The sequence below is a fragment of the Alligator sinensis genome, unplaced genomic scaffold (assembly GCF_000455745.1).
Source record: "Alligator sinensis unplaced genomic scaffold, ASM45574v1 scaffold594_1, whole genome shotgun sequence".
Classification (NCBI taxonomy): Eukaryota; Metazoa; Chordata; order Crocodylia; family Alligatoridae; genus Alligator; species Alligator sinensis.
In genome coordinates, this window is record NW_005842286.1 from 223,996 (window position 1) to 249,592 (window position 25,597).

Genomic DNA, 25,597 nt, shown 5'->3' on the forward strand with positions numbered 1-25,597 from the left:
TTCTTGTCCCCTGTCACCCCCAGGTCCTTGTCTGCAGAACTGCTGCCCAACCAGTCACCCCCAGCCTGCACCGGTGCATGGGATTGCCGAAGTTCAGGACTTTGCACTTGTCCTTATTGAACCTCATGAAATTGCTTTTGGCCCAATCCTTCAATTTGTCCAGGTCACGCTGAATCCTAGTCCTACCCTCCAGCAAATTGTTTTTATTTGTTTGCAAACATACAGGGGAGGGCAAACACCCAGAAAGTGTGAAGTGTTTTCCACAAAAATTGGTATAAAAAAATTGGCTCAAAAAATCCCCAAAATCACCTTTTCGAAATGAATGTTTCACCTGCCCGAAGCGCTAATATGAACTAGGTATCCAAGTTGTAGCTGTATTGGTCTAAAGAAAAAGGCAACTAGGACTCATAGTAGAGATGATATCTTTTATTAGACCAACAAGATCTTTGCAAAAAAATTAATTTTTTTTTTTTTTGGCAAAAATCTTGTTGGTCTAATAAAAGATACCATCTCTACTAGGAGTCCTGATTGCCTAATATGAGCTAGTGTCTTGGCAAAAATGTCTTCAAACAGGTACTTAGAGAAGCTGTGTCACTCAGCACGTGGAACAGAAGAGTCCCGGCCTGGAGCACCTTGCTGCATACACAAGATAGCTCTCTCATCCCCTCTGCCTCCATCAGCGTTAAACTTTCTCAGTGCACAGATTGCAGACAAGATGATTTGTATCACCGTTGTCACTTCACAGACTAGGGTGCCCCCAGCAGAGACGTGCCTTCAGAGGAAACAGACTGACTCTTCCTAGGCACAATAGACCCGTTCCATCCCTCAAGCATCTTCCAACAGAGCCGTCTGGCCTCTACTCCGTGCCTGGTGGGTGTCCACTTGGGGAAGCCCAACTCTATAAGCAGGAAACTGCTCTTCCCCACTGCATTATAACAAGCTGGGGAATCGCTGGAGATTTAAACACAGCAGGCCAGATTCATCCCTGCTCTATCACACTGGAGTAGACCCAGCTCATACTGGTGTCGCCCCACTGAGTTCTAGGCACCACCGAGGAACGTGGCCCAGCATTGAGGATGTCTGTGCTGCCGGGGTGGTAAAAAGAGTCTGCGTGCTCCTGGGACTGGGATGTGCAAAGTCGGCAAGTGGGGCCAGCTGGATCCAGCACACAAGGCCATGTCATCAGGTCTACAGGCTTCCCAGAGGCCATGCCCAAGTGCAGGGCAGGCTATGAGCCCTTACCCTGGCAGCACAACTTGCTGTGGAGCAATCCTGCCCCCGAGCATGCTTCCCAATGCAGTAGAAAGCAGGCCGCAACCACAGACCTCCTCCCCATCAGACTTTCCATCCACCTGGCAGGGGTCTGAAGCTGGTGGATACACCTCAGGCCTGAGCCCAGCCCTGACTGGCATCTGGGAAAGGATCAGCAAGGGTTTCATTTGGATATGCCACCACCTTGAATGGGATGTCTTGTGCCCTTGGCAGCTACCTTGTTAGAGACAAGAAAGGACAAAGACCTCTTCTAAGCTTAGTTGGCCTATCAAGCTAGTCTGGCTAAGGGACACCAAAACAGCACACCAGAGAGAGAGAGAGCTCATTAGCATCAAATCCAGCTGCCTTTGATACCTCAACTCAAGTGATCAAGTACTATTTACCACTGGGTCACCTGGGGGCAGCCTTTGACACCAATCCATCATTGGCAGGGCTTGAATTCCCATCTCTGGAAGCCTAGCAGGATGCTTTAGCTGCTCTGCCAGCTCAGTACAGCTGGTAGAAGGCCTGAGATCCACACACAAAAGACTTTAGCAAGACTGATGAGGGTTTGCAGCATGAGTGCAAGCAAGTTTGTGGGGAAGACCCTCTCTATGGGCCATGTTGAGTGCGGTGAAAGATGAAGATTGACAACAGGAAGGAAAGCAAGAAACAGGATGGGAGGGGAGCAAGAGGCAGTGCCAGGGAAGTGACCTCTTGGTCCACCTTGGTCTGATCCTGCCACATGCTTACTGGCCTATGCCCCCACCAACCTCAGGTAAAGTGGAGGATGGTTCAACCCCATGCAGAAGACACCTGGCACCTTGCAGGATCAAGGCCTGCAGGAGGAAGCTGAGTTGTAACAGCAGATCTGGGAGCAGTGGGTGAATGCAAAAGGTCATGGGCCAGGAGGGAAAAACAGACAGACCTGTTTAAGGCCTGCCGTCACTGTGAATCAGGAGTTGCTCCCTTTGGTTGATAGAGCATCTTGGTGCCAACAACTTCTGCGGCAGGCCTCAGGTTGATTAATGCATTCCCAAGGAGACGGCGCTGACATAATATCAGACAGTGCACAGTGTCAAGGATGACCGTGGGGTTAGAGCACCTGCCTGGGACTCAGGAGGCCCCAGGTGCAATCTCCATCTTTCCTGAATGCTTCCTGAAGGACCTTGGTTCAGTCATTCACACTCTGTCTATGCTGCTGTGTAGGGTTGATTGACCTCAAGCCACCATCAAGCCCATATCTGCTGACCATCTATAATGAAAACCCTTCAACTTGACCACCGGAGCAACCCCAGGTGCTACCGTCAGCTTCAAGGCTGAGGTTTGCTCTTCCCTTCTTGTCCCCACACCACACTGCAATCTGTTTGGCATTGACCTGGGTACTTTGGGCCTAGCGCACAGGAAGTCAGCCAGCAGCAATCCCACAATTCCCTGTCTTTGGCATCCAGATCTTCTGCACCCTACCCCCTATCTCTACTGCCTATAATTGGAGACAGGCACAGAAGCAGAGCCAAGTTGCTTGCAGACTGATTCCTAGAAGGGCTCGAAAACAGCACAATAAGTAGACGATGCAAGGTTAAGAGATACATGGGAGGGGTAGTTCAGACTGAGTCCTCAGGGTCAACCCTAAATACCGACGTAGACAAGTCGTTAGCCTCAGTTCCACGTTTGCAAAAATGAGGAAAGCAATTCCATCTCATCTATTAGATAGTGACAACATGATCCCTGCCGAGGATCCTCACACCTGGGGAGAATCCTTAGCTTCCTTCGCATGGCAGGGTCGTGGCTCTGTTGCTCTGCTCCAGCATGGACTAGAATCCGTTTAATCTGAGTTCTCATTACAGAAAATAGGAATGTCCCATTATCATACCAAGGTGTGAAACCAACACTTTCCCCTGCCCCAAAATGTTAATGACTGCAGAAGAGCTGGCCCAACATTTCTGACTGAAACTTGTTCTTCCAAGCAAACCCTTTTCAGTTGAAAATGGTCAGCCAAGAACTAATGGAAACTCGATGCTCGTGCCTGGAAATAAGCAAGCATAACAATTGTATTTGTGATCAATTGACATTTTCCACAGGGAGAAAGCCATTCTATGTTGCAGAAACCTGAAAGCTATGAACCCAGCTCTGCTTCCCTAGATCTCTACACCAAACCTCTGCTTGACTTGAATGGGAAAATTAACCAAGGAGGTTAATACGGGTTGGATAATTATCGTAGGATCATAGACAAGCAGGGCTACAAGGGACCTCAGGAGGCCATCTACTCCAATCCCTTGCTCAAGGCAGGGTCATCCCTGTCTAAACCATCTCAGCCAAGTCTAACTTGGTCTTAATAACCACCGAAGAGGGTTATTAATCACAACTGCTCTAGGTGGTCTGTTCCAATGCTTAACCACCCTCATAATGAGAAATTTTTTCTAAGATCCACCCTAAATTTCCCTTCTTGCAATTTAAGACCCTGTTCCTTGTCAGGTCTTCTGTCGCCACCAAGAATACTCTATCACCATTCTCTCTAAAACTGCCCTAAAAGTATCTGAAGGCTGTTATCCCCCCCCTCAGTTTTCTCTTCTCCAGGCTAAATGACCCCAGGACTTTCAGCTTTTCCTCGTAACTTATGTTTCCAAGACCTCCAACCATTTTTGTTGCTGTCTGCTAGACTCTTTCCAATTTGTCCCCATCCTGAAGTGCTGTGCCTAATACTAGACACAGGGCAACAAGTGAGGCCTCATGAGGGCTGAACTGAGTAGCAGAGTCACTTTTCATGACTTGCAAGCAGCATTTCCTTTAATACAACCTAGCATGGGTTTATTTGGCAACTAGAGCACATTCTGGCCCATGTTCAGCTTGTATACCACAGGCCCTTTTCTGCAGTACCGCAGCCTCACCAGTCATTCCCCATATCTGTGCATGTAATTGTGCCATCCCAAGTGCAGGACTTTACACTTGTCCTTATTGAATTTCATTCGATGGACCTTGGACCATTTTCCCAGCGTACTGAGGCCTTCTGCATCCCAGTCCTGCCCTCCAAAGTGCCCGCCACTCCACCCAGCTTATGAACAACTGAAAAACCAGCTGGTGCACATGCCCAAAAGAAAACGTGATCCAATTGCTCTTCCTCCTGATAGTAAAACGTATCGCATGCAATCACTCTGGTCTCGCTACGCCCATGCAAAACTGGAGCACACCCCGCCAGTGCTAATGGGGTGGCTCCAGCTCTATAGCGGGGTAACTGAGCAGTGGCCCTGACTAGGGCTGGGTGAGCATGACCCCAGCCTGGTTGCCATCACCAGCCCAAGCAGACACCACCCCTGCCCTGGCCACCGCCGCTGTCCAAGGTGCAAATAGCACCTCTGTAATGGAGACGAGCACATGGCCCTGTTTGCTCACATCAGCGTGTATCACCCGGCACCAGTCAGCCCCCGAGACTGAGAGTGGTTTGTGCTCTTTCGTGAATAAGTCTTTGCTTGTCAGTGTATGTCATTAGTGGTTTAAGTGCTTAAAGCCACGCTAAATATTTAAGGGGATTTAAAAGGTTATGTCATCGAGAGGATTTGAGTGGCTCAGGTGATTATGTTGCCATAAAGCAGCTGAGGTATTTATGCTACCTTATGAATTTACAGGGCCTTAAATTCCACCTCCCGCTGCTGGGGGGGACTTCCAGGGCTGCAGGGGGGAGGGAGATCTTTATTTTCAGAGGCACGGAGCCCAGCTCCTCCTGCCTGGGTGCCCAAGTGTCCTTGGAAAATCTGCCCCTTCAGTGCTTGGGGTGAAATCTGGGTCCGTGGAAGTCAGCGAGAGATTTGGCATTGGCGTGCCATGGATTACGCTGCGCTTGTGGAACGAGCAGGTCCCCAAACCTCCCTTCCTGCAAGCGCAGGGGAACTCTCAGGCTTCTTTTTCAGCTCAGATGCCCAAACGTGCGTTCCTCCACTCCCTTTTCTTCCACAAGCACCAGATGCTCATGTTGGTGTGACGCGACAAGTGCTTCTCTGAGGAACAAACCTCCACTCTGCAACGCAGGGAGCAAATGTGCTATAAGGACCCTCTCCAGGGAGGGACTCACCAGCACTCACAACCATGTCTCTCCATCACCAGAGGCAAAGATAAGCTCAAGGCATCTCATCTTCACTCAGGTCTTTACCCCACCTTCCTTAGGACTGGAAAGCTCAGGCAAAGAAGAACGGTACTTCGACCCCAGAAGGCAGGGTGATGTGGTGGGTAGGATGATGGTTAGGAGATCAAGGCAGCTCAGTTTTACTCCTGTTGTTTCATACCCTTGCTAGCTTGGGTAGCAGTAGCAGTGAAGACACAGTGCCACTGGGTTTGGCGCATGCTAGCAAAAAGTTTTGAGGAACCCTGTGTCCATACCATGGTGTCTAATATGCCTTCAGTGCTACTGCTACACATGCGAGCTGGTTTAAGCTAGCATTGATTATCATGTGCCACAGTTGCACTGTTCCCCCTGTGTAGACACATGCTTTGCCTGGTCTCTTTAGGATGTAACCTCTTCTTGGGTTAACTGACCCTCAGGCTATCTTTAACAAGGGACATCATTATGAAACTCTGAAGGTACCGTTACAACCACTGCAAAGTAGGAGTCAAATGCAGTTCATAGAGAGATTGGGAGGAGGATTTTGATCTTCTAACTGAAGCCTTTGGCATCCCTTACTAAAATGATGGGTAGAAACACATGGCTTCCATCCACAGCACCATGCCTTAAACATACAGGCAGATACCAAGACCTCATTGCCTTTGAATCCTTGAACTATGGAGATGTGACCTAGAAGCACCTGATATGACCACATGAAAGCATTTAAATCACACAGTCCAGGGACAAACCAAACAGAGTAGCAACTCACTGGGGCATGAGGTTTATTCTGCGTTGGTAGCTCTATTTTAAATGCCTCACTCCAGGTGTGTCATGAATTAGACATGCCAATTTAAGGCGCATTAGCCATTTTTTAAGTGCACTAAGGGCACAAGTCTACATATGCGCACCCTTAATGCACCTTAAAATGGCAACTTTAGGCTATTCACACCTAAATTTGATACCTGCAAAAGCAAGTATCAAATTAGGCACGGATAGCTAAAACACCTTAATGCACATGTAGACATACTAAGGTGTATTAACGCTGTGTGTATTGAATGACTTGGGACTAACTTTAGTCCCAAATCGGTCTACACACTGCATTAATGTGCCTTAGCGTGTGCATGTGTAGATGCATACCTGAATTGCCTTACTGCACATTAGGCAAATGTGCATTAAGTTTAGGAGCATATAAAAGCACGTGTAGACACACCCTCTGTTACCAAAACCCACCCTCTGTCTCTGTTTCTACCTGAACGTGTCTCCATCCATGCCATACAGAACTTTAGCACGTCCTGAGGATTAAACCCACCTCTCTGCTCAGACCACCTTTTATTAATCCCTTGAGTAACTGTACAAAACACAGCGTGATACAATGCCCCCATTGTCCATTCCAGAAGAAAATTCCAGTGCAAACAGGATGGTGTTTAGTGTTGCTGCAGGAGTTTGCATTGCATGCTAAGTAGGGCCGTGAAGGTCTCCAGTCTCTCCAAGTGTGCGGCCAATCCATTTCCAAAGACACCCACCTAACTCACACCAAAGCACCAAAGAATCAACAAACTCATCTTTCTCCACCCCGGCCCATAGGAATGACGTGACCATAGAGCAAATGACCGGCTTTGCAAGGCACCGTGTTTATCTACGCCCGGTTGGAAACTGCAAGAACTAGTAAAAAATAATTTTCGAAGTGATGAATAATGACTTCATTTTTCCATGCTTGCAGCATCTTAATGAATTATGCTGAAGGTGAAGAAATATAGTTACCCTAATATGACATAGTTTTGCTAAGTGAGCAGGCTCTCCATGCCAGTTGGCTACACGGTTCAAATGTTTAATCACTCGCTTTTCAGAAGGGGAACCCTGGTTGGAATCCAGACCTAGAGAGCAAACTTGATTAACGTCTGCAAGGGGCCAGCAGTTAAAATTAAGAAGGCCTGGCAGTCATGGGCACCAGTAGACACTTGTCTGCATCTCAGAAGTGCTACGCTGCACGCTTGGCACCAAGTGCGCAGGCGTTCAGTTCAAGGTGATCCAGGGATGTATTAAAGGAGGAGGCTCAAAACGCTTGAGATGTCAGATCATTTTTTCCCATGCCAGTATAATCATTTCATTTTCATAGGCCAAGAGCTGGATAGCTTCCCAATTTGCTCGGACTGAAAAGCTATTTGTGGCCATAAATTGCCATTTGTGTTTCAGTCTCCTTATTTACAGCCGTCTTCAGCATCACACGTTCACAAAAGTTGTGTTGTTTTATTTTTTTTAAGGAGGATTTTCACACCAGAGAAGACTTTCAAATACGAAGGGGCACATTACATTTACAACCACCGCCTCGTTTACTATTCCACCGGTGCGTTCCCTTGCAGAAGGTCGCATTTGTCCCTCTAAAATAAGGCAGCCTTAACCCCATAGGACTCCACCAGAAGGAGCACCACCAGGGTTTCTCTCTATCTGATGACCCCTGGGTTTGGGGTGGCAGTTCAAGGTCAGGAGCTGGGGGCACAGAGATAGCCAGAGCAAACACCCCTTGGCAGAGCAGCATCTCCCTCCTGTGCTCATCATGGAGAAAAGGGAGAGGTGGGTAGTTCAATATGGCCATGCACTGAGGGCATGATAACAAGCATATATCCTACCCCCTTATCAAACCATTCGGTGGAGGAGAATCAAACCTCTTCACCCTTGCAGGCCGTGAGAGCAGTAACCCTTATTCTGCTTTCATCTACCTCACCTACCCCTGCTGTCTATCATTCAGCCAAGTCATTCAGCCGAGGCATGAGGAAAATGAGGCCCTGAGCACCTAGACATTTCCAAACTCATTTTCATCAGGTCCCCTCTCTACAGCTGCCCTCATTGGCTTCTGCGGGAGATCGTCGCACAGAGCGGCCAGAGCAGGCTGGTAATTCCCCAGCCAGCCCCTCCGGTCGTGGAGAGGGACCTGTGTTGGCCTTCTGCTCACGTTGTCCAGACTGGTTATGGCTTCTTCACTGCTGGATTGCAGACTCAGGGGTCTGGGACAGAAGTTTCATAAACCGGTTTAACCTAAATCAGTTAAGTCTGATACTACATTCAGCCAGGTTTATCGTAAACCAGTTTCAGCCATTTTGAAACCGGTTTTTGAACTTCTATCCATTTCCAGATTTAAACCAGCTGCTGATCACTTGAACTGGTTTATGAGTAACTTCTTTTCCTAGTCAAGGGGTGCAAGCTATATATTTAATGGTGAAGGATTGAGCTATATGGGACACGGATGCTTTGGTGCTTCAGGATTATCTGACATGGGGGCCTGGATTCAGTGACCCTTCCGGTCCAATATCCTTGATTATTGCTGGGGTGATCTGTAGAGGATGTGTCCCTGTATTCATGGGCATTCTCCCGTATTCTTGCAAAATAAATTACATGCATACCCTGCAAGGTAGCTGGGTACCAGCCATCCCCAGCAGTGTGAAGAAGTAGAAGACAGTCCAGATAATGGTTGAATATACTGCAGGGAGTGAACTACTCTATGCACAAGGAGCTAAGGGCCTTCAAGAAGATCTGGTTTGTCTACTTAATGGTCAGGTTACCTCACAGAGTCCCATCTCTGGCTTCTTTGTTGTAGGTAGTGGAAATGTAGCAAAGGAGGTAAAGTTTTGCTCGTACCAGTTGCTTCTTCACCCTGGTTTTTAACCTGCTTGAGTGCCTTCATGAGACTGACCCTCCAGCATCCACTGCTGAAGTAGCTCGGTGCAAGTTTTGTCACTGATGTCAATGGCAGCAGGCAAGGGCTCCCAGCGATGGCCATCCCCTGATGAACGGAGGTTACCTTGATTTGAATCATGCAGCGATGGCTTCTCTGAGTCTAGAGAAAACTCTTGAACTGGAGCTCCATCTGCTGCAAAAACAGCATCGGGAATGAATATTCATTGATCTCCTCTTGTGCGGGTAATTGGGAAGAAGCTTGCTTCTATTAATTTTCACCAATGGAAACTAAGAGTACAGGGGCTACGATAGCAAACTTCTGATATCTAAAGGATTATGATGAAGAGGATGGTGACCCGCTGTTCTCTAAGTCTGGTGGAGAAAGGACAAGAAGTAGTTGGAATAACGTGTGCAACAAAGAAGATTTAACTTAAGTATCAAGAAAGCTTCCTACCTGTAAGGGTTGTGAAGTTCTTGAGCTGGCTGGGTAGAGATGGTGGAGTCTCCTTCACTGGAGGTTTTTAACACACTAAAGCAAAGCCTGTCCGGGGTTGAGATAGACATGCTCATGCCTTGACTAGAGATCTTCTAAGGTCCTTTCCAGCCCTATGTATATAGATGCATACATGTGCATACCACCCGGTTTCATTCAATGAAACCTTTCTCTGACCTGGAGAAATGCCACCCAAGCCTCCTTGAACTAAGCAGGCCAGCACATTCCCATTTTTCAAACATCCCACATGCTGTTTCACTTCTCAGTCCCACCTGTACTTGTCCTTGTGCCCTCTAAGGAAGGAGAGCTGGCTGCGGGAGGAGGGAAGTCAGTATAGGGACTCTGATTTTGGACGCATGTTTCTCGGACAGATTTCCCTCTGACAGAACAAATCCCAATACAGAATTGGGCTGTATTGTTTAACAGAAGACATTGTTTCTTGTTTGCACAGAGAGAAAAGATTGGTCACATAGGAAAAACAGAAGCCTAGGACTGAAAAGTGAATGGGTTGTAAAGCCAGGTTTTCTGCATGACCTCAAGGGAATCACAGCCTCCCCGAGTACGTCTACATACATACATATACATATACACACATACATATAGCTATATACACATACTGTGCTGTTGGCAAAGCATTTGTGACCATCAAAGGGAAGGCATTCAAGAACTGCAGAGCAAACACCAGTCTCCCCCAGGAAAAGTTGTCAGGAAAATACACCTACTCCTTCAGCCTTGATTAGTGAATGCAGCAACAGGCAATGCCGCCAGCTCACAGAAACACCCGTTTCACGCTGGAGGAAGTGCCTCCTGCTGCTTTCCACTCCTGTGACGGACAGCTCCAGCAAGCAGAAGCCAGCACAGGCATCAAAGAAGAAGCCACAACATGCATGTTCGAATCAAAGGACCTAGTTAACACTCTCTGTCTTGGCCCAGCTTGTCAACCCCGCTCCCTGCTTGCCCCCCACCCCCACCCCACAAGGGATGTTGGGGAAAATTGCTGCATTTTAGCAAAGGTTGTTCTCCCTTTGAATGTAGGCCTGGAAAAGAGCGCTAATTTGCCTTATGTTGTTTGGGAGCCCTGGAGACATGCTGAAAGAGGCTGAATCTGGCTTTCTTTTCTCAGCTCTGCAAAGTGCTGACCCTGGATCAAACCTACCCTGCATGATACAGGTTGCCATGGGATGTACATTCACCAGGGCCTCGATGGATGCAAAATGGCTTCATTGGAGGTGTACTAGTTAGACCAGCTGAAGCTCTAGCCCTACCCATTGTTTCTCCCGAAAGAAAGAGGATCTATTGCTGTTCTGATCTGGATGAACAAAGCAAACACACCTCCTTGTTCCTTCCCCCAGATCAGGGGCCAGCAACCTATGGATATGGCCCGTCAAGTGATACCATCTGGCCCATGAAGCCGGGCCGTCAGCACCAGGGTACGAGCGGTGGCTGGGTTGGGAGCACAGAACGGGCTAACGGGGTGGTGGGCACTTTCAGAGGGAGCTGAGCTAATTTGGCCCCCTGCTCCTAAAAGGTTGCTGATCCCTGCTCTAGATCCTTGCTTGAGGTTTATGATGGCAAACCTAGGCGTGAGTCACTCTTGCCTCTGAATAAAGCTTACGGTGCAAAATAAATCTGGGTTAGATTCATCTAAGGCACTGACAGCCTAGAGCAGCGGTGTTCAACCTGTTGGCCCCGTGGGCCAGATGAATGCCATGGGGCAATTCTGTGGGCTAGCTTGGGCCCTGGCACTGACCCACCCTTCCCTCTACACCACAGTTGGGCCCTCGGAGCCTGGCACTGTCCCACCCCACTGCCCAGGCACCAGGACTGGGTCCCCACACACTGGGATCCAGCCCTCAGGGCTCCCCATGGGTCTGGAGATTGGGCTGCAGGGGAGTGGTGCCGCTGCTCTCCCACCACCAAATCCCCAGCTCTTTGGGGAGCCCCGTGGGCCAGATGACACAGCACCCTGCGCCAGATCTGGCCAGCAAACCAGATGTTGAGCACCCCTGGCTTACAAGCTCACATAGGACTCAGGACTCTCTGCAAAGTTTGCTTCCCCACGAGGGCACGCAGTGGTCCACAAGTCAGATCCCAAACGTTTGGTCCTGTCAGGACGCAGCTCCATACAACGGGCCAGATCTTTCCCCGGGCTACACTGACCTATCTCCACTCACGTCTATGCAGCGTAGGTACCGTGGGGCACATCTGCTGCCAGGGCTGCTCCGCTTGGCTGAATCCAGCGAGCTGTGGTGCGGGCCAGCTGAATGAAAGAACTGTCTAAGAACGTGCATTTCTTGGTCAGCTCGCATGCCTGTCAGTCACTGCCACGAGTGCTGAGTTGACAGTGGCACGCTTGGACTGAAAGTCCTTAGTCACAGCCAGGCGTAGGGAGAGCCCAGCTGGCCGGAGTCCCAAGCCCATATGCCAGATAATTAACAAAAAAGCGTGTGTAGCTGTTATTGAAACCTAACGTGGTGGCTATAAAAAGAGTCACCTCACTCGGTGTCGGCTGTGTTTTTATTTTACTTCTGTCTGGCCGTATTAAAGGATCAAGGATTAAACACACTGAGCGTCCAAATCACACACCCGGGATCACGCACGCATGTACACGTGTGCACAAGACACCCCTAGCCCCAGACTTCAGTTTCCCCAGCCCTTACCGACAAGAATTGGCTGGGCTGCTGAGATCTGCACTCGCCGTCTCTTCTATCTCCGTCTTGTGGAGAATTTCCACCCTTAATCACAGATAATCAACCTGATGCCTCGCTCCCTGAGGGATCACAATGACATGACGCTGGAGGATTATCCCTGATAATTTGGGAGCCCCATGAAACGCACCTTCTGTACAGCTCTTCAGTTATTGCCTATTCTTGCAAAGGGATTAGATGCATCGGGTGGGGAAGTCCTCCTTGGCAACATCCTACCTGGAGATCAACTGCTCCATTCACATGATTGACATGACTGCATTCAGCAGCCATCCTCCCCTGCTCAGAAAATCTCAGGGAAAAGGGCATCATAACCTGTCACATTGATCTAGTCCTCTTTACCCTGAAGCGCTTTATTAAGCGCTAGAAGAGCTTACCTAGAGGGGCTGTGGGATCTCTACCACTAGAGGTTTCAAAGCCCAGATGCCAGGGTGACTCTCAAGCAAGGTGCTGCAATATGAACACCGTTAGGTGTGCAAACACATCCGCGTGATTCAGAAGAGAAATCCAGACTCCATCGTGGCAAAGACATGCTGATGTGCAATGGGCTTTCTGAGTTCTTTGCAACAGCAGAAAAATTGCTCTAGTCTTTTTCCTGTAGTCAAGAAACGAGTGAAAGCTAAAAGCTGGCATTTTCGGAGACGGGGCCTTGAGTCTAAACAGGTTGAGAAGTGTCGATCTATCAGGCATGGCTGAAGTAGCTGACCCTGCCTTGGGACAGAGGGTGGACCAGATGACCTCTTGAAGATCCCTCCCATTCCTTTTTCTATGATTTTGTCTGCGAAGGCAAGGTTCATTTTGCCCACACCGATGGGCACTTGTGGGGAGAATCACAGCAGCCGCTGAACAGCAGCCTAGCAGGAAGATGTCGATGTGGACTCACGCAAGAACACCACCTCCAATGGGAACGAGAAGGGAAATTGTAGGTGTTGTAACTAGCCCAGGGAGGGTGGGAGTAGTAAGAAGTGGATTCCTTCGAGGCCACGAGATTCATGTGTCACCTGCAATCAGTGAAGTGACTTCAACATACCTGGGAAGAGAGTGTAATCCTGGATGCCTGATGCGTAGGGACCACGACCAAGCTCTCTAAGATCAGTGCCCAGATTTCCACTGACTCCAGTGAGCTGGGCCATATAGTCGCACCTATTTCAATAGTCACAAAGCCTCATTCTCTCCTTCTGCAACCTTTTGTGTAAACTCTTGTTCTCACATGGATTGTAGAGTCCTGCCAGAGCTCTCTCCCCAGCTTATCAAAGCTTGGCATAGCTAACTAAACAGGGTTGCTAGCCATCATTGGCTTTAATCAGAGTCATGCTCTCACAGCAAATGTTATTCTGGGTGTGTTTTGGGTGCACGAGTGTTTGCGGGCTGTCATCAACAGAGGAAGAAGCAAGCCAGCAGCTAAAAAATCCCAGAGCTGATATAACAGCCACGTATTTAGGGAAGTTTTAAAACACCAGTTATGGTGGAGGGAGAGGGTAGTGAAGGGACTCGTTAAAACACGCTGGGTTCTTGGCACAATGCATCCTAACCGCTCCTTTATCAGCGCACATGTGTGGAAGTCAGCACTCGCTCCTCAAGCTAAATGCCTCTTCGGGCTGTTTGGGGATTGTGGCTACAGAAACCTCTTCCCTTGGCTCTTCCACAAAGATGGGTGCACAGACACAGCTCCACTTTTCTCATCCCCGCACAACCCCACTCGTCCTCTATCCCCGGGCTGGCAGGAGAGCCCATGGGGTGGTTGCCAACCTGTGAGACCCTGCAGGATCAGCCTCAGCAGTGTGGGCTGCCCTTGACCTTGGAGGTACAGACCAGGGGTCCGGAAGGAGCAGACAGTAGAGAGAGCAGGGCACGCCAGGGTGAGGTCCTGCCTCCACCACCCTTAAGGGCACCGGCTACATTGGTGATTCCCAACTTCTTTAGCCTCAAGGCCTCCTGCATATCCTTTTTGAATATAGATCTATCTCCATGAATTCAGAAAGGTGCTGTGGGACCTTGAGGCTAGAAAGGTTGAGAACCGCCCCCCATATAGAGACCAATCCTTTGCTTAAAGCAAGATGGATTTAGTGTCCTTTTTTAATGGTGCATTTCAGCACTGGTATGATCTCCTTTGGCCGGGCAATGGAAGATGGTATGTGTTTTGAAACAAAAAAAAAACCAGACAGATACACCATTTTGGGTGTAAGAGTGAAGTGTGCCACCTATTTTAATCCAGAAAAAACTGTCCCCCGGGTATGCAAATGTTTGGGAAACACCCAAACATACCAGTTTCTGGAGCCAATGACACCCAAGGGAAGGGAACTATATGGCCAGCATCATATTGGGATTGCTATAATCAGCAAGCTATGATACATTTAGTCCTGAGCCCTGTGTTAGGCCAGTGTTGGATGGTTCAGATGTGGATAAAACTCTAAAAATATCCTACCCAATGGGAGAAATTTCTTCCAAACTGGCTTATGTCTTGAAGCATACCACTTATGCATTTTTAGCCAAGCTGTAGTTGATTACAACTCATAGAATCACAGAAAAATTGGGTTGGGAGAAACCTCATCTGGTCCAACCCCCACCCCATGAAGCAGGATCCTCTCTGTTTAAACAACCCTATGAACATCTAAGAGGATCCAATCTTTTTTGCTAATTTCTCAGCGCCAAATAATATCGAGGGGCAGTGAGTTCCACAGGTTAACTGCGGCAGCGGCAGAAAAGTACACCACTTTGTCAGATTCACATGAATTGACTTTTCTTTTCATTGGGATTCTGCTTGTTCTTATGTGTCCAGGACAGGGAAATGGGTGCCCCTGAGGACACCCTCTCCACCGTACATTATTTTACAAGGCAGTGTCCAGAAGGCTCAGCTTTGCGCTGGGCCTGTGCTGGATGGGATTTCACCTGAAATCCTGGAAGTGAATCACTGCCATTTGCACAAGTCGTTCTCAGACTCTGCTTTGCAGAGATTTTCTACATTTGGGGACACTGGCTGCAAACTGGAACCAAAGCAAAAATGTAAATTCTCTGCAGAGCGGAGCGACCCTTTCTGCACAGCTCTCAGCTCCACCCCCACAACACGGCAAAGAACAAAACAGAGGGCCCCTAGTTGCAACCAAGGCATGGGGAAATGAAGTGCTCATCTCCCCCACCCCCAAAAAGGGGCACTGCAAACCCAGAAGTCCACTGGGGATGGTTTATGCAGAGGGACCTCTGCAAATCTTTTTTCTGGTAAGAGCAGCCACTGGGGATGAGGAGCCCAGAGGAGTCCCACTGGTGTAATCTGGGCTTCAAAGTGCGTGAGCAAGGCGCCCGCAACCCTTCCTGGTCAGGACATATTGCAGCGTACATCCTACATAACCTACTGCCGATAACATGGGGACTTGAATGGGGTCTTCTGAGTGGGCGCTGCTAGTGCTTAGCCCCTGGACCCCCATTTCTCCTCTGCTTACACACAGCTTTGACATATTCTATTGCCAGCTCATTTTTCCTCCTCTCAAAAGCTATTGTTTTGCACCTAAACCTGTTCCAGCCCACTGGCTACGCCAGGTTTTGGATTCAGGACTCACTTAGCACCTAACCCATTGTGGGCACCATGCAAGCAATAAATCATCACCATGTGCTGCCCAGCCAGCTTCTGCCCAGGTCCTTGCAGATTAAAGAGATGATTAAGAGAGGACCCTGACTGGTTTTATTGTTGTGCTTTAGTGCTTTTAAAGGCTGTAAGGGCGCCCTTATTTTACTGCCAGGGCATAGCTCTAACAGCAAATGCCTCATCCCATGCCCCTCACGCTCCACATTTAGTGGCAGAGAAAGGGTGCAGATCTCAGCCGATGCACACCTCCCATCCTCCGTATGAAACCTCTCCAGCTAAGGGGGCTTTTATCATAGTCCCCATGATGGCAGAGCATAGCGGTTGCATGCTTCCCTCTGCAGGAAGGATATTCTGTTTTCCCTGTTCTGCACAGGTGGAGCAGAAGGATGGAGGATAAATGGCTTGCCCAGGCTCAAGACCGTCTGTGGAAGAGACAGAAGAGTCTCCTGAATTGTTAGTTAATGCCTGGGCAACTGGACCATCCTTCCTCTCAGAAGAGGGGCTTGGGAGCTACACCCCAATCATAGAGGGGGTGCTCTGTGCAGGGGATGGGATGGAGGCAGGGAAGGCCGAGGACAGGATGCAGGGGAAACATATGGTCCATGCTCCAGGCCCTTGTGTCTTTCTCTTGGATCCTGCTGAGGCCGAAGGGGCAGACGTGCCCCTGAGTAACATACCCTACCCAGCTGCTGAAGCTTAGAAATCAGGCAGTTGCACCCCAAAACAGGCTGGGGAACAACACGGGGCATGCTTAGCTAGCAACACGGCCTAATTACCAGCCTTGGCAGTGGGTGGCCGGAGGGCAGTGCCTGCCCCCGGGGCCAGCCAGACTCTGGACCTGTGCAAGGAAGCCCAGCACCCAGCAGCAGGGGGGATGCAGCCTGGATACGCGGCATGTCTGCAGTCACAGCACGGTCCATGCCAGCAGCAATCAAGCCAGAAGCACGGCCAGAGCCTCGCTCCCCGCTGAGGGTGGAAAGCAGCTGCGGGAACAGGTGCAGCGGTGGAAGCAGCTGCCTCTCGTGCGTATGGCAGAGACCTCTGCTGGCTAAAGAGGGCAGCCCGCTGCCGGGACCGCGGCTCTCTGCCTTCCTCTGCTCATCTAGAGACTCTCGAAAGATGCCCCTGCGGCATCCCGCACCCCATCTTCTCTGGCGATGGACAGTGCTGTTATAGCAGTACCACTGCAGAGACCCCACGCACCGCTGATCTCGCCGTGCTTTGGACTGTGCTTTGGGGGCTGGACCCAATGATCTGTAAAGTCCCTTCCAGTCCCCCAAAACTATGAAACCTATCAAACTGCCACGTGCTTCCTCCACAGCAAGGCTTGTGTGCGGCCAGCCAGCCCAGAGATGCAACCGAGAGCACAGCCTGACCGAGAGCCTAGAGCAACGTGACCCTCAGATCAGGACTCAGCCCAGCCCCTTTGCTGTAGATCAGACACCTGTTTCTGTTGGATAAATGGCACGTCCAGGATGAAAGGGTTTCCAAATGCCCTGCTGGATTTTAGTGCCTTCTGTGCTACGTTATAAGACGTTTGCTAGTAGTGCACGTTCTTACATGACAGTGAATGAACCAGCTCCCCCAAAGCCCTCCCGTAAGAAACGCTCTGTGCAGACTGCCCTGTTTAACCTCAGATGGGAAGGACGGGTCTGCTGGGTTTGGAGCAGGGAGGATTCACGTGTCAGAGGAGATCTCCAAGCTGTGAGCTGACAAAGAAAGGACTCTCCCCACATCACAGCCAAGAAATACAACTCAACAGCTCTCCTGATGGGTTTATGGCAAAGACACAAGTTAGGCTTCTTACAACAGGACCAAGCAGCAAGGAGAAAGGCAGGCAGGCTAGAAATCAAAATCTCCAATGCCCTTGCTCACAAATGGTCCAGGGCCCGTATTCAGGAGCACCAGGGTAAGCGGTCATTGGGATATACATCCTTCCCATCAGAGCTATCCCTCGGAGAAACTCTCTCCTTGGGGAAGAGGTGGGAATGGGAAATTCTGCCAGCCCAACAGCAGACCTCATGTGTGCTGTGCACCGAAGTGAGCCTCAGCGTAATGCTTGATTTGTGCAGAGTTGCCCCAGGGGGACATCTGGCCCATTTTTTCTACAACTGGCGAGCAGTCAGTGGAAATCTCCCCCTCCTCATACCTGCCTCTCAGAGGCAAGAGGACTTGCCAGCCTGGACCAGAGCCACGGTGCATCTGGTCTGCCATCGCTGGTTGTGGCTAGCAGCAGAGGCTGCAGAGGGAAGTGTCAGACCTCCCAGCAGGCAGAGGCAAAATGATCTGCTCTCCACAAAAATCTTGGTTTAATATCCAAGAGTTAGGGACTGTCTGGAGCCCTGAAGCCTGAGGCTTGGCATCCCTTCCAGACCTCTCGGGGTAGCATTTTCTATCATCACTCTAGGAATCCCTTCTCTTTGTGGGCTAGCTCTGTCCAGCAACAGATGGGTTCCCCGTTACCTGTGTTTGCTCATTCTCTCTTAGCCCTGAGCCTGCTGCAAGAAGGGCATAACCTTCAGCATCGACAGCCAGGGCTAGGGTGACGATGCCACCAGGGAAGATCTCCGAGATGTTTGCAAGCGGACCAGAAGCACGGGGTCCTAGCCAGCAAGCAGGGAGAGCACCTGGCTGTGCTCCGTGAAAGCGATGCTGCAATCACTTTGGATGGGAGCGATAGCAAAGGTACATGGGGACAACTGCATTGCAAGTGAGGCTCCCCGCTGGTATTGAGTGAAAGTAGCCCTGCACATTTATTAACCGCACTCTGCACTTTGTTCCCTCTTCTGGCACCATCCTGATGTCCCGGCAGTGTGCAAGATGCTATACAGGCAGGCACAAAGACTGCATCCCCAAGGAAAGTACCTTTATGTATTTTGCTGACACGCTGGACTCATCATCCCCATTTCATAGCTAGGGAAACTGAGACACAGAGAGGTGCATTGACTTTCCTATCTCAGGCTTCTGGCTGAGCTGTGACTCAGTCATGCAGTTTAAGGCTCAGAGCCTCCCAAGCTGGTTATTCCCAGCTGTCTCTGAAGAGGTACATCCGTATCATCCGGGATGCAGAGAGTGCATATGAAATGCAGCACAGATCTGCCAACCCTTTCAGATCTATACTCAGGGAAACATCCCCACCAGGTAAAAACCTGTACTTAAAAGATCCTTGCCGCGTCTCTGCTGTTGACTGGCATGCAGTGGGGATGGAGCAGCCCTCACCACCACTGAGCAGGAGTCTCAATCACCCTAGAGGGCTTTACCTGGAGAGACCTATTTGTAAGGACAAGATAAATGGCTCCAGCACCATACAAACACTGCACTCCAAGCTCCTTACTACACAATTCCCAGCAGCACGACCACCATCCCATTGCTCTCTTTGCCATGCCACCTGTGCCAAAGCAGAGGGCTACACAAGCACAGCTGCCCCCCTCCGGGAGACTGACTCCTGTTTGAAGAAATGATGTCCAAGTGCTTCCTAGAGCAAGAGATTCACTGGTACGGTACTGGCGCCGTCTCCAACCACCCCCTGGGCACAGGTATCCCATTCGTAGAGTCCTGAGCATCCATCACCAGGATATGCGCATATAGGACAGTGCTGAGCCCAACACTGGGGGACCCAGCCTCTGCTGTCAGCTACACCAACTAGCTGCAAAGCCAAGGAAGGGAACACGCATAGGTGTAACGCTGACCCCGTGCTCTCATACCTGACCCCGCTGCTGTCAGTTTGAGAGAGGACACACAAACCTCCGCACCGATTCCCGACATCCGCCACATGTAGCACTTGTCACGTCTTTGTTTTTTCTCTGCCACTGATCATCCCTTATGATCACTCCTCCCAGCCATGGCATACCTGGAGGAAGAAGTCCCCATCACACAAATCCTGCTCCCCCGCAGCTAACTTTCATCCCTTCCCTTCTGTCTCATCCTTAATAATAACCCCTTTAGCCTTTTTTTTTTTTTTTTTAAGTCACCCTTTACTTACGAGCTCTGGCTTCAACCTCAGAGGCAATAAAAAGGAGCAAAAATCCCAGGAAAGAGCAAACGTCTTGGATTTCAGGAATCATTCTTCCACTCAAGAGGGAGAGCAGGGAAGGGGCGGGGGGGTGGGGAAAGGCCACCAAATGCTTTCCTTTGAGAAAGTGTCAAAAGGACCAGGTATCCAAAAAAGCAGCAGCCAAGCACCACAGAGGCAGCACACGAGACAGACGCGCACAGCCCAGCTAATTCCTGCTTCACACAGAGGTCCCAGCTGCAGTTTATTTTACTCTCATCAAAGGCGCCTCCTTTAGGGGAGAGCAAAGAACTTTGTTTGTTCCGATTACCCAAAGTATATTAAAAAAAAAAAATCAGCACTTTTTTTTTTATTTTCCCACTTTTGTGCAATTCCTTGGCGAGTTGGGGAGAGATGGGGGAGGGACAGGAGGAGGCTTTCCAGGGCGTTGAAACACGTTAACCCCTCCCTTTCTGCAGGCTTCCCAGGGATATATTTTTTTCCCATCGTCATGCTGTATAACATTCTTGGGATTGTTTCCTCGCACCCAGGCTGTGGATTTTCCCTTCCCCCCAAGTACCTTTCCCCTTTCGTAGGAAAAAGTACCCCTTAACTTAGCAAAGGATTGGACAATTCACTTTAGGAAGAGCAAAACCTGCATCTAGGCAGGGGATTGGACTCGAGCCTTGAGGTCTCTTCCCACCCTATGGCTCCATCACGAGTCTGTAGCATCAGCTTCGCATCCCGTGTATCCCCACTCGCGGAGGATGTATCCTGATCTTCTGCCAGCTCTCCCAGGTCCCCAATCCTAGGTTATCCAAGCCACGGTTTGAACATCCTCACTAACGTCAAGCCCTTTCAACTGCATTCACACTAGCACTGCACTAACTCTAGAGAGGTGTTGCAATAACCCAGAGTTGCATTAAACTCTGCTGTTGTATCAGTTGCTTCTTCATGGGAAAACTCATCCATCTTTCCTTGGTCTTCTGCAGAAGTCCACTTTGCAGGCAATGAAAGCCTTCCAGCTCTGGTGGCCCTGGACTGGGCAAGGTAGAGGAGAATGAGGCCACGGTTAGGACTTTTGCTGCTGATTGTTTTGTACACCAAAACAGCAGGATGGGTCTAGTGGTTGTAGTGCTGCACGGGGAGCCTGGAGCTGTGGGTGTCCATCCAGGCTGAGTCTCAATTACTTATCCTGCATAGGCCTCAGTTTCCCCTCCTATAAAACAGTCTCCCAGGGGCGTTGGGGAGGTTCAGCTCATTAACGCCTGGACGCGAATCCTGCTAGTCTGCAGCGTGCTCAACGTGCACAGGGCCAGACAGAGGGTGAGAGCGTGGTCTCCACCCCAGCTGCTCTGCATTTCTGCTGCTGTTTAAATCCATCTTAAATGACCACTATATCCCCCTGCCTACTGGAATCCCTGCCTGGCACAGAGCCACAATGCAGACCCCCTCCTCCCGCCATCCCTGCTTCCAGTATGTGGAACAAGGCCAGGGAAAAGGGAGCTTGGCTGGGGCATCCCTCTACCTCCACTAGTCTCAGTTGCTGGATTGGCTACAGGAGACAAGGAACAATCCAGACACAAATTACAGCAGCCCAAAGGCTACTCTTACTTATGCAGCAAACCAGCTCAGTACCTAGCCCTCCCCAGGAGCAGGGGAGTATAAAGCTGTCATAAGCAGCCACCCTCCTCCCAATCTCCAGTATTTCATTCCTGCCCTTGTCCTCACCAGGGGATCTGCCCCGGTGCCCTTGTCCTAAAGAATTTACAATCCGAGGGTCATAGATTGAAATACCAGAAGGGGCTGCTGTGATCCTCCGCTCTGACTTCCTACATACTTCAGACCATCGATTGTCTCATCCTTCCGCTGCCTGATCTAAGATTTCAAGGTGCGCTAGTGCATATGGCCGTGCTCGGACTAGCAGTCACATTACTTTGCTTCTGGGCCTAGGAAAGGGGGAATTGCGCAAGCTTGCATGCAGCCCAATTCCCAAATCACTGCATCCAGCTCTGCTGAGCACAGTAAGTCACCCCCTGAGGCCAGTTTACAAGACCACAGGTCATTTAAGTAGCTCTTTCCCAAACGCTTTCCAACTGGTTAGAGTCTGTTTTGCAGTGTGAGCACCAGGACCAGACCCTACAATCCATGAATGGTCTAATTCAGTGATTCCGAACTAGGGAGCCACTCTTTTCAAGGGTGCTGGGGTGGGGGGTGGGGGGGGCACACAGTGTTAGCACTGGTAGGTGTGCGAACATGAGTCACAAGATAAAACCAAGGATTTCAAATAGGAATTCACAGCGTTCAAACCATTCTGACCCATTGTGGGCTGGGTTCTTTGCAATTGAACAATTGCTCTGTTATTTTTCTGTAGTCAAAAAAAGGAGGGCGAAGTAAGAGCTGGCACTTTCCAAGGGAGGCTTGGGTCTATTGAGGGGTGCCTCGAGTCTAAAAAGGTTAATAACCACTGGTCTAATTAATGCCATGTACAGAGAGGTAATAGCACCACCATAAGGCTAACCAATATCCCCTCGCTGAAATATCCTGAGCTAATATGAGCCCTCCCAGACACCACATCGTGCTGGGAGCTCGCTCTCCGCTGCTCTTCCACTATGAGCTCCCAGGCTGTCCCTGGAAGACAATTTGTCATTCTGCAATTGTGGCTATGACCTTGCAACTAGCTGTATTAAGGACTGCTCAAATGAGCCCAGCCTAACCAGCAATCCGGATTGCTTTGTGGAAGTGAATTCTCATTATGATTTTTTGCCCAACCGGTTCTTGTGCCTCCAAAGACTTTGGCAGCAATGACTTCATACTTTCTTCCTGAACAAGGAAAAAGATAATGAATTGCATCAGATAAGGAAGACATTCCTGCAGGATCCCACTTAAATGCCACGTGCTTTATCCTCTGCACTGTTTTCCTAAAGAAGGTCCGTGTTTGAAAAGAACATTTAGAACAGATTTTTTCTGGCATAATTATGCAAATACTTATCTTAGAAGGGAATTTTCCATGTGCAAAGCCTCAATCAGGAAAGTTATTCTAGGTCTCCATGACAACAGCAGCCATTGGAAAGAGGGAATATCGACTCTTGCTTTCGGACAAAGGTATAACCTGTCATAAACCTTACTGATGTCACGCATGTGTCACACATCTATTACACATCATAAGAAGTAAACTCCAACTTTGGCAAAAAAAGAAGCCACTTAAAAATTACTCGAGCTGGAAGACAGCTTGGTATTGACAACAGCAAGCATTCCAAAATCCTGAGTTAGGCTCTGAAATCATGATATTGGATTCGAGATCCTGAGATTGGCTCAAAAATAATCTTCCCACAGCCCACAAAATGGCCCAGTTGTTCCTGGAGAGCAGTGTTCAGCTCTAGGGGATGCCCACTAGCATCATGTTGGACCAGGGATCCCAGCCTATGTCTCACTTCTGGCAGGAATTCCTCCAGCTTTTGGCAGTAGAGCAGCGCTTTTCATCCACCTACCACCTCCAAACTGATGGGCAAACTGTTCTGATCCTGTCTGGGGCTGGCAGGGCCCTGAGCTCTGATCAGCCTCATTACGACGTGTTCCAGGTTTTCTTTTCTAGTTTCTTTGCCTGAGTTTCCTCAGAAGAGCGATTTTCATCCTAAGCCCACAGACTAATAGCACCGCTGTTCTGGTGGCTGGGACCAACATATAGACAGTGTTTTTGCTAAATGTAGTAGAATGACTCTGTTACGTTACCTCTCGAACAGAAGCTGCGCAATGCTCTTAGGTGCCTCCAGAGAGGGCCTCTGCATGGAGGCTCACAATATCCACCATGCAAAATAGAGGCATGGGGTTTATAGGACCACAACCTGATTGGAAAAGAAGGAAGAAAAGAGGGAAGAGCTCCCTTTCAAACAGAGAGAGAGGAGAAAGCTCCTTCTGGAGCACATGGGCGGCACGGAGGAGTTGACCAAAACTAGAATGGTCCTGCGGAGCCGAGAAAGTATCCGAGACGGGCTGACCAGGGTCTGACACAGCAGCGGTGAAGGGAAATCCCTTGAGTGACTAGCAACAGGGTTATGAGCATCCCCAGAGACAGTAGTGATTTGTTAAGATCTGTTTCTGTCTGGTGCTGCTTTCCTTTCACCCCAATAAACCCTCTTTGGAGTATTTCTGAGGTGCTGATATACAGGACAGATCCATGCCAACAGACCTGGGAACTCACAAACCAGCCCAACCGAAAGCTAACTTTCCTAAAGAAACGCTGGAGGCATTCTGGGTTATTTGAGTAAAAAGTACTACATGAACCAGGCACAAAACACTCTATGCTGATGAGGTTTTTTGCTTTTCTTGTCAAACATCTGCATACCTGGCAGTGATGGGGGAACAGGAGCTGATGTGGTTCTTTAGGAAATCTGCAATGGGAAGAATGCACTTTGTCAAGGCAAAGGTTTTCTCAAACATGAAAGCTGCTTAAGTCCAATGCATGCAAGGGCTGCTTGGACTGCAGCAAGGAAGACGGAGGCCACAGGGTTTTTTTGCCCCTATTTTTCCATTTCACATGTATATTTTCCTCTCATTCTGTTGAGATTCATCTTTGAATGACAAGCAGTTTCAGACATTCAACTGGCATAGAGTCATACATATAAGTCCACATCCTTGACCTACCTGAAATCTTACTCCTCAGTGCCCATAAACTTTAAATCCCTCGTCTTGAGAAAACCTCAACATTTGAGCTTGATGTGTTCGATCCAGCACGCCAAAAATGTTGTTCATTTTATGACTTCATTTTATTTCCTTGCTCAATCAAATGTGTTATTCATTAATGTTACAATGACGTTCACTTTACCAACTTCCTTTTCCAGGTTCTGCTGGGCACGTCTACATGTACATTAATGTGCCATAGGTATGGCGCATTAAATTTAGTACCTGTAATAGCAGGTACTAACTGAATGCACAGTAACCAGGAGCACATAAGCAGGAGGAACTCGCCCTCCGGATAGCTAGTACAAACCCAGACATAGTAGGGCTCACAGAAACCTGGTGGGATTCATCCCATGACTGGGCAATAAACATTAGGGGCTACAGACTATACAGGTGGGATAGAGCAGGGAGGAAAGGCAGGGGTGTGGTGCTTTACGTCAAAGAGCAATACATGTCCTCAACTAACAGGATGGGGTCTGAGGAGGGGCAGGCTGAAGTGCTCTAGATCAGCATACAAGGGGGTTGTGGGGAAAGGGACTTGATGGTGGCGGTCTACTACAGACCGCCCAACCGGGGGGAAGAGCTGGACCACGAATTCTCGGGCCAGCTTGCGGAGGCACTTAAGGCAAGGGATGTAGTCATCATGGGTGATCTAAATTACCCGGACATTTGCTGGGAGGAGTAGTCAGCCAGGTCGGACTGTTCCAGGAGGTTCCTGACTGAGATACAGGACCTCCACTTAACCCAGGAGGTGCACAGTCCCACCAGGGGGAACACCCTGCTGGACCTGGTCCTGGCCACAGGCGACAACCTGGTGAAGGGACTCCAGGTCCTCAACCACCTGGGCGACAACGATCATCGCCTGCTGGAATTCACCATCCAGCGCAGGGTGTCAAAGGTCTGCAGTAAGGCAGCAGCCCTTGACTTCAAGAGGGCCGACTTCAATGAGTTGAGGAGATTGGTAGAAGAGGCACTGGGGTCCTGGAGAGTTGGGGAACTGGGTGTCCAAGATGAGTGGTCGTTCCTTAAGGAGACGATCCTCCATGCCCAAGGGGTGACAATCCCAACAAGAATCAAAGGGGCAAGAGTGCTCAAAAGCCCCCCTGGCTCACCAAAGGCATCAGGAATGACT

The 25,597-nt window shown here is 49.5% G+C and overlaps 1 protein-coding gene across 1 annotated transcript in view; it reads right to left on the reverse strand.

The window, feature by feature from the left end:
* The window catches only part of CHRDL2 (chordin like 2), a 54,792-nt gene extending 34,875 nt beyond the window's left edge, over positions 1–19,917 (reverse strand). The window contains exon 1 of the mRNA XM_025209385.1: positions 19,777–19,917. Coding sequence (XP_025065170.1) covers positions 19,777–19,858 — 82 coding nt within the window. The 5' untranslated portion in view covers positions 19,859–19,917. The remainder of the gene's footprint in view (positions 1–19,776) is intronic.
* Positions 19,918–25,597: the final 5,680 nt, after the last annotated feature.